Source organism: Apis dorsata, unplaced genomic scaffold (assembly GCF_000469605.1).
Source record: "Apis dorsata unplaced genomic scaffold, Apis dorsata 1.3 scaffold_170, whole genome shotgun sequence".
NCBI classification, from domain to species: domain Eukaryota; kingdom Metazoa; phylum Arthropoda; class Insecta; order Hymenoptera; family Apidae; genus Apis; species Apis dorsata.
The window spans coordinates 121,558-129,622 of record NW_006263458.1 but is presented as its reverse complement, the minus strand read 5'-3'; the positions used below and the strand labels follow the sequence as shown (position 1 = coordinate 129,622).

General features: G+C 31.8%; 1 protein-coding gene and 1 long non-coding RNA gene across 3 annotated transcripts in view; one reads left to right on the top strand and one right to left on the bottom strand.

The window, feature by feature from the left end:
• LOC102676098 (protein obstructor-E-like) overlaps nucleotides 1–8,065 on the top strand; it is a gene marked incomplete at its 3' end in the record, with an annotated part of 11,108 nt that overhangs the window by 1,578 nt on the left and 1,465 nt on the right. The window contains exon 2 of the mRNA XM_031509735.1: nucleotides 7,130–7,540. Coding sequence (XP_031365595.1) covers nucleotides 7,130–7,540 — 411 coding nt within the window. The remainder of the gene's footprint in view (nucleotides 1–7,129; nucleotides 7,541–8,065) is intronic.
• LOC116184860 lies at nucleotides 72–2,982 on the bottom strand. Of its 2 annotated transcripts, XR_004150251.1 has the most exons (5): nucleotides 2,630–2,982; nucleotides 1,375–2,536; nucleotides 782–999; nucleotides 201–432; nucleotides 72–107 (listed from the first exon to the last, which is right to left on the bottom strand). It is a non-coding gene; the product is annotated as an uncharacterized LOC116184860 (long non-coding RNA). The 2 variants fall into 2 exon arrangements; XR_004150250.1 differs by lacking the exons at nucleotides 72–107; nucleotides 201–432 and having other exon boundaries at nucleotides 593–999.

Here is an 8,065-nt window from a genome sequence, read left to right as displayed (position 1 = left end):
TCTCTCTCTCTCTCTCTCTCTCTCTCTCTCTCTCTCTCTCTCTCTCTCTCTCTGTTTCTCTTTTGATTATTTTGCATAAACTATGAGGTTATTGATCAATTTTTTATCTAGAGATGATAAAAATATTTTGTATTTTAAAAAAATAAAAAAGAATTTATATCGTAGGCATTAAATAAGAAAATGTCACTTGCATATCTAACCTCTTCAATTACGAAACGCGAGTATACTTCCTGTTTCGTAATTCTCTCTAAATAAACATCTGTTTGAACACTTAACTATTAAACACTTTTCGATACTTTCACTTTATGCCAAAAATATTCGTTCATCATTTAAAAGGCAACATTCATGCATAATTCAATTCTTCTAGCAAAATCCATGTAACTTATTGTTGGTGAAAATGCATGTAAATTTTTCTTAGACAGGATATTGTTACTCTGGCAAAGTTTCTTATTAACATAAAAAATTTTTATGATATCGATTCTTCGAAACGATATTGTTTATATATAATAAAATTCATTTTTATTACGAAATATTATAATTTTATATAATTTCATTTACATAATGACACTAAAAATTTTAATCTGATAAAGAAATCTAGTAAGACAATAATACGTCTCAAAAGAGTTAACCTTCTCTCATCGATCTCTTTACGTAATAAATCTTACTTTCTATTACATAATTTTGCATAATAGAAATTATTTTCTAAACATTTTCGAATTACTTCGATCGATTTCCGCCACTGTTTTCCTTCCGGCCTGATAAAAATTCTAGGCTAATAAACTATATACCGTTGTATTTCTCCCGGAAATATACCGTCGCGCATGAATACACTCTTTAACGTGGCTGGACCCGGAAGTTCTGCCACAATAACGTAGAAAAACTGCTATTAAAATGGTTGATTAGTGGGAAAACGAGATGGAGAAACGTTCTTCGACGTAACCTCGAAGTCGAAGAAAAAGGAACAAATTATGCGCATGGAAAAGAAGTAAAAGGAGGTGACTGAAAAAAAAAAAAAAAGAAAAACATGGAAAAATCATTCTAGAAAAACCGATCGTTTCACGAGTTGGTTAATATGCATTAACTTATATTCGTGAGTATTTTTTTCAAACGCGAGAAGCTAAATTTTTCGATCGAATTTTATCAGTACACTTGATTTCAAAGGAATAAGTTATATAATTAATCTTGTTTATCAAAACGAGTTTTAAATTACATAAGAAACAAAAATCGTCAAAGAGAACGTTTTCTTTCAAAAATTATTTCTCGACAAGTGCATTCATTCAAAAACGTTCGAGCGAGAAAAAGATACGAGACGGACAGACGAAGAAGAAAAAGGAAATGGCACGTATCTCGTAAACATCTGGATCGATTTATTACGCGAGCTGACTTTTTGGAACGTTGCACTTCACGTGGAAGGAGAGGGATCTATCGTGTATATATCTCACTACTGGATCCAGGAAGGCTGTATGTCGATATTCCGCGATCAGGAAGAAATGAAACGGTGAAACGTGACATTTACACATTTTGTCGTAGCACTAGTCTGGTATGCGATAAAATTTTCTACGCAACCAAACCTGTCGCATTTCTCAGCCAACTCTTGTAATTTCTTCGTATTATCACGTAACACAAACACAAAGATTAAATAGTTAAATTAACACATAGATCGGTTACGAAAAAAGAATTGTTCATTCTGAGAAAGGTTGAGAACCACTGTCAACCTGTCCTTGTTGGAAAACACGTAAAAAAAGTGAAAAGAAAAATTCGATCGAAATTGCACGTAATCTCGTCGATTTACTTTTGAATTGAATGGGTCGAGACACGATTTTCTGAAATATTACGATTTTCTAACCGGTGGAAAGTTGATTTCAATAAGAATGATAAGGTATTTATTTATTGAGAAAGTACACGCATTAAGCTCACGATCCGTGGATCGACTTAAAGAATTTTCTCGTGGAAAAGCGTATGGAAAGACCTTTCTCTTAGAATATCTCGCGCGCGAGGCAACGTTATGTGATGTTGCATACGTTTCATTCTATTAGATATGGACGTTACACATTCTTAAAGAGTTATGCATAACTAATTCTGCAATGTTTCTAAGATACACGAGTTTGCATACGATCTTTGGAATCGATGAATAGTATCTGTGATCCAAACAGTGACATTTGTGAATATTTATGGAATAATAAAATATATTTGAATAGATGTAGGTAAAGAAGAACGTAAGCTACGAAGAAATGCAATTGGTCATTAATTTTTCTACTGGTAAAGAAAGAAATAATCGTCGAGCATTAGGAAAGAATGAAAGAAATGAAAAGTTCATAATAAACTGCACGTGTTGTTTGTGGAACACAAACAATTAGAGATTTTACAGATACACACTCGCCTTTGATTCTTATTGCTTAGATTCTAACAATTTACCGCGAACACTTACCTCTTTACAAGGAGTCGTAAAGGAAAGGAAAGTATCCCAGTGCCTCGACACTACTAATAAGAATCTTCGTTGCATAACCTAACCTAGCTTAACCAGGGATGCGTCCACCTACAAAGTCAACAAACAATTTTAACATTTTTTTGTTAAAATATAAACGTTAAAATGTTATAATTTTCACATTGATAATTCAAATAAAATTACAATTTTTATTATTAAGATGAAAGTTCGTAATTTTACGAGTTTGTTCATTTTACTTTCTCGATTAAAAGATTATCACTTGTTTCTCACTTCTCGTCGTTCTCTTAATCGGTCACGCAAGGAATTAAATATCAAATAAGAGACCACGTGCGAAAACAATTTCTAGCACGCGAGGTAAACCGATTATTTCATATATTCTCCCGGTACATTGTTGCATTGGGAGCAACATTCTGTCGAGCATTCTAGAGTTTTCGAATGGCGACGCAGTGATATGTTTGGAAAGGCGCTGGTGTTGCGCTTGCTTTTCTTCGATTATGTTTCATGATTCGTTACTTTAACTCTGAAAATTCGAAAATGGTATACTGATAAAAATTAAGAAACAAAATAATTTTTTGCAAATTTGTATCACTCATTTTCATAATGGATCAAAGATAATCAAATTGCGATTCTTCGAAATTCTTTATGGCTTCTATTTATTTTATCATTTATTGTACGTAATTCTGAGTAATGAAATGAAAGAAAATTATGTATTTTTTTGAAATGATAATTTTATTATATAAATTTATTAATTTATTTCTTTTATAAGCACACGTTTGTATCTAATTCTAGATAATATTTAATGATCGATTAATGATGATATCTGGTTTATTATATTATATTATATTATATAATATAATATATTATATTATATAAAGCCAAATAAATTATATATCAATAAGTAATAAGCTTTTTTTCAAATATATATATCCATGAAGAACAAATAAAAAAAATGAATGATTAATTTATCTCTTAACTTTTGTCAATAAATATATTTATCATTTATTATATTTGAAAAATCCATAATCTTTTTTCTACTCCTATCTAAATTCTGATTTAAAAAAAAGCGATTGAACTTATAAATTTTAAACATCAAAATGATTATTTTGTTTTATACTTCGTAAAAGTGCATGTATCCTTGACATTCAACTGCCTATGTCTAACCACATCGTCAAGGATGGTGTTGAAAGGAAAAAAAAGAGACAAAAAATAGCAAATGATTTCATTCGAAAGCAAGCCGCATCTCGAAGCTCGTTCACGGACACAGCTGCTTTAATCTCACCAGTGATCGAGATTCAATTCGAAACGTCGTCCATCGCTTCGATCTTCTTCTGTTCACTTTGCATTCCAAAAAAAGTGAAAGGAATACCGATCGATATTCTCGATCAAACGAGAACCCTGAAATCAAACGAACACGATCATTTTCATCGCTCCTTAATTTGCTTCACACAATCTCATTTTATTTAATTTAACCTAATCTAACCTAACCTAATCCTGAATAACGTAGAATCGCAATATGCCGCGTGTCAAATTTTTATTCGTAAATTTCCATTTGTAAAACACGAAACAATTATTCACAATTCTAAAGACTTAAAAATCAGGATCTTGAGAATTCTTAGGAAAAAAAAAAATTGAAGAAAATCGCTTATACCGTTGAGACGATTCCACTAATTCCAAACAAGAAAATTCACAGAATCTTTTTTAAAGTCCTTTCACGTTACATTTTCTCCGATGGAATATTGATCGTTACTCTATTTTTCTTTTTTCTTTTTTGTTTACACATCATTCGATTACACATGTATAATTAAACTGGCATGTAGAAAACGAACATTGTACGATGATCGATAATCAACACATTCGTTTCTCGAGAAAGTCGTCGAGCAACTATCGTAATATTTATCTCTCTTCCTACTTCCTCGTCCAATTTCGATCGTTCGAAATCGAAGTTTCGTTGATTCGATTGAACGAAGGATGGGAACGGCATTAGAGCAAAACTCGAGCGCTGTTCGATTTGACGAGGGGGGGAGAGGCGAGTTGAAGGTTGCAAGTCAAGGCTAGACACTTTCACTCGGAACCGTGCTCTCTTGGGAGCGAGCTACGAGCTACCTTCCCACCTTACTTTATTATTTACTTTTCTAACTGATCCCTCGACCGAATTGTGTCCATTAACCAAGATATTACTACGTGTAATCTCCTGTGGTTAAACGATTGCACCGCTCTGTGCCTCCACGTAAATTAATTTCACGACACTGGTTGCAGGACCGCGTTCCATTTCGACGATTAACCTCTATCGGGATGAGCACAGGCTTGACTTTGCGTTATATTTCGATACTACTGAAATTGGATTAGGAACGAGTGGAATTTCGAATTTCAAGAGGTGTCCATTCTTTTGAAAAATCTTTTTGTTAATTATTTTTAATTATCGAAATTGTAAGATAATCGTAAATTATTTGAACACGTGTCGAGTCTTAGAAAGTATTAAGAATTTCGTGATTAAAATTTTACTTCTTCGAAAAGTCTTGATTTGTCGATTATTTTTAGTTATTGATATCGAAATTTTAACATAATTGATTTCTTCGAGTAGAATGTATCGAATTCAAAAAGTGAATTTTTCGAAAAAGATATTTACATGGACGAATTGAAGTTGGATAGAATCATTTACGAGAAGATATATTTGAGAGAGAAAAAGATATTTTAGTAATCTTCTTAGTTAATATTTCGCGTTAGTTAATATTTAGTTGTAATTTTATTTCGCACAGATTTATTCTAAGAGAATGTTAGTAACGCAATAAATTAGATACATAAGCAAGTTTTCATATTTCTGTGTAATACATCGCATATTATCATGATTTATCAACAAGAATCAGATTTCAAGATAGATTTCAAGATAGATTATTATATGGTACTCGTGCAATTTCTTTCACAATGTTTTCTTTTTCTTCAATTTTCTTATAAAAAAAGAAAAATCTTCCAATTGCGATGACCCAAGTGTTATGTGATCATTGTGTGCGTTTGGAAAGTTATTTTGTAACGCGTTACGTGCATAGTGTAACGTTTACCACTAGCCAAACGACTTGAAAGAGGAGAAACTTGATTATTTTAGCAGTTGGCAGCTATTACTGTGTGAACACATCGCTTAACAACGATTGATCGTAGACGTCTTTAGTTGGTGAAAAAATTAAGTAGAAAAGATCGATGAATATTTCTTGCAAATTACATATATATATTTTTTAGGAATATTATGTATGCACTTTTTAACTGAGAATAAGCAGTCGAAGAGAACAATATTTACAATAAATAAAATTTATTCCGTGCATGCATATCGACGAGAAGAAAATCGTGACTGGTTGGCGAATATCGATGTTGGCCAATGAACGATGAGTCAGAAATGTTCGATCTGATCAGGCAGAAGAAATCGTGTTACTATGCCTCACGGTCGGCGGGAACGTGTTCCTGAATCGAAAGAAGAGAACACGAACGTGTATCGTCGTGCAACTTGATATTTAGTCGCGATCCGTTTGGCCTTCTCAATGGAGATTACGCATAATTTCCTGCTTGCTTGGAAAACCGTGCAACGACACTCTTTCATCCGCTATGTCTACAATGGATTGAAAAATGCGTTTGATTTTCGCCGCCAAATGTTTCGTAATTGGTATTCGTTAACGGTTAACAATCGTCATTTTCATTGAATTGTAGATTTATTTTTTAGAATCGCATGTAGACACTTTATGAATTATAAAAATTATAGGTTTTAAAAAAATAAAGTTTAGACATTAATTTCTAATTTGAAAAGGTTATTCACATTTTTTTTCGAATTACAAAATGGAAAGTATAATCGATATCCAATCTTCTCTAAAAATGAATAATACGTGGTTTAACTAACTGGAACAATTAAACAAAATGATGAATTCCATATTATTTACGATTATTGAAAAATGTTTTTGATTAATATTGCAATTTGTTCGTCGAGTTACAATCATTTATAAATAGATATACTAAGCGTTAAAAATCTAAATTATCGTTGCTTTCATCCTCAATTACTGCATTTCATTTATAACATTTTCATTACTGCATAATTATCGAAATATGTAGAATAGGTTAACTTAATAATAGCGTTTCTCTTGATAAATAAATTAAATCATTACTTTCATTCTTACTGCATTTCATTTACAACATTTTCACTACTGCATAATAATCGAAATAAAATAGATATAATAATAGCTTTATAAATTTTTTTCTAGCGTTTCTCTTGATAAATAAATTAAATTTTTTGCTTTCATCCTCGACAAATAATAATATTTACATTAGTTAATTATAGAAAATATTCGACACGATAAATCGTTTTAATGTTTTCTCTGCTGGATAATAATCGAAATACACTTTTAATTTCGATCTTATTATTAAAAATATACATTTTATTTATATTTTCACAGATAAAGATATATATTTATTTTTTACATCTCTTTAATTACAATCATTACTTTCACTCTCAACTGACAAATAATAATATTTGATTAATTAATTATCAAACAAAATTATTATTATTATTATTATTATTATACATGATCAAATATAAATCGCTTTAATGTTTTTTTTTGCTGCATAATAATAATAATAATCGATATACAAACAATTTGAATCTTGTTTTTAAAAATATTCACATATACATTCTATTTACATTCGCAGGATCGCAGGGGCAGAAACAGCAGCAAGAAGATCCTTGCCAAACGAAATCCAGAGTGGTCGGTGACATAGAGTACTGCGATCGTTACTGGGAATGCGTGAACGGGCGTCCAGAATTATTCGACTGTCCAAACGGTCTTGTTTTCGCTGGGAAGCATCGAGGCGTGACCGAGGGCTGCGACTATCCCTGGAGGGCGAACTACTGCGACGGAAAGCGGCAGGCTAATCCACCGATCCCTGCCGAGCATTGCGACTGGCTCTACGGTATATTCGGCCACGAGACTTCCTGCACGCGGTACTGGACCTGTTGGAACGGAACCGCCACGGAACAATTGTGCATCGGTGGACTTTTGTACAACGAGAGGGCAAGGTCCTGCGATTGGCCCGAGAACGTGGAAGGATGTCAAAAGCATCGTGAGTAAATCCATAGATGATAAGATTTGAAAAGAAATTTTAAAAAATTTTCAATTTCTTTCTTTTTTTTTCTTTTGAAAATAATATTCATGCAAGATAGATAAGATTTTAAAGAAAAGTTGAATAACGAACAAATGCATTTATGAAAATATTCGAAATTTTTTTATTCTTAATGAAATTTTATCGGTACGTACAGTCGTATATAAGCAATTTTCTTTTTACCAAAGGAGGTGAAGTCAGTGTACAAAGTTTTAAAGTAAGTTTCTTAAACGTAACTTTGTAATGGTGGAAGATGATGTAAAATTTTAACTCGAAAAATGTTCAGAAGTAAATTTTTGATTTCATTGCTGTAAAAAGATCTTTCAATATACTTTTGTTAAAATCAGAATTTTTAAATTAAGATATTTCCAATTAAAACGTACGAATAAACCTCTTTCGATAAAACGTGCACAATCTTATACAACGAGAAGATGTAATGAATGTTAAATTAACTACCGAGAAACGAAAAATCGATGTCTCATACAC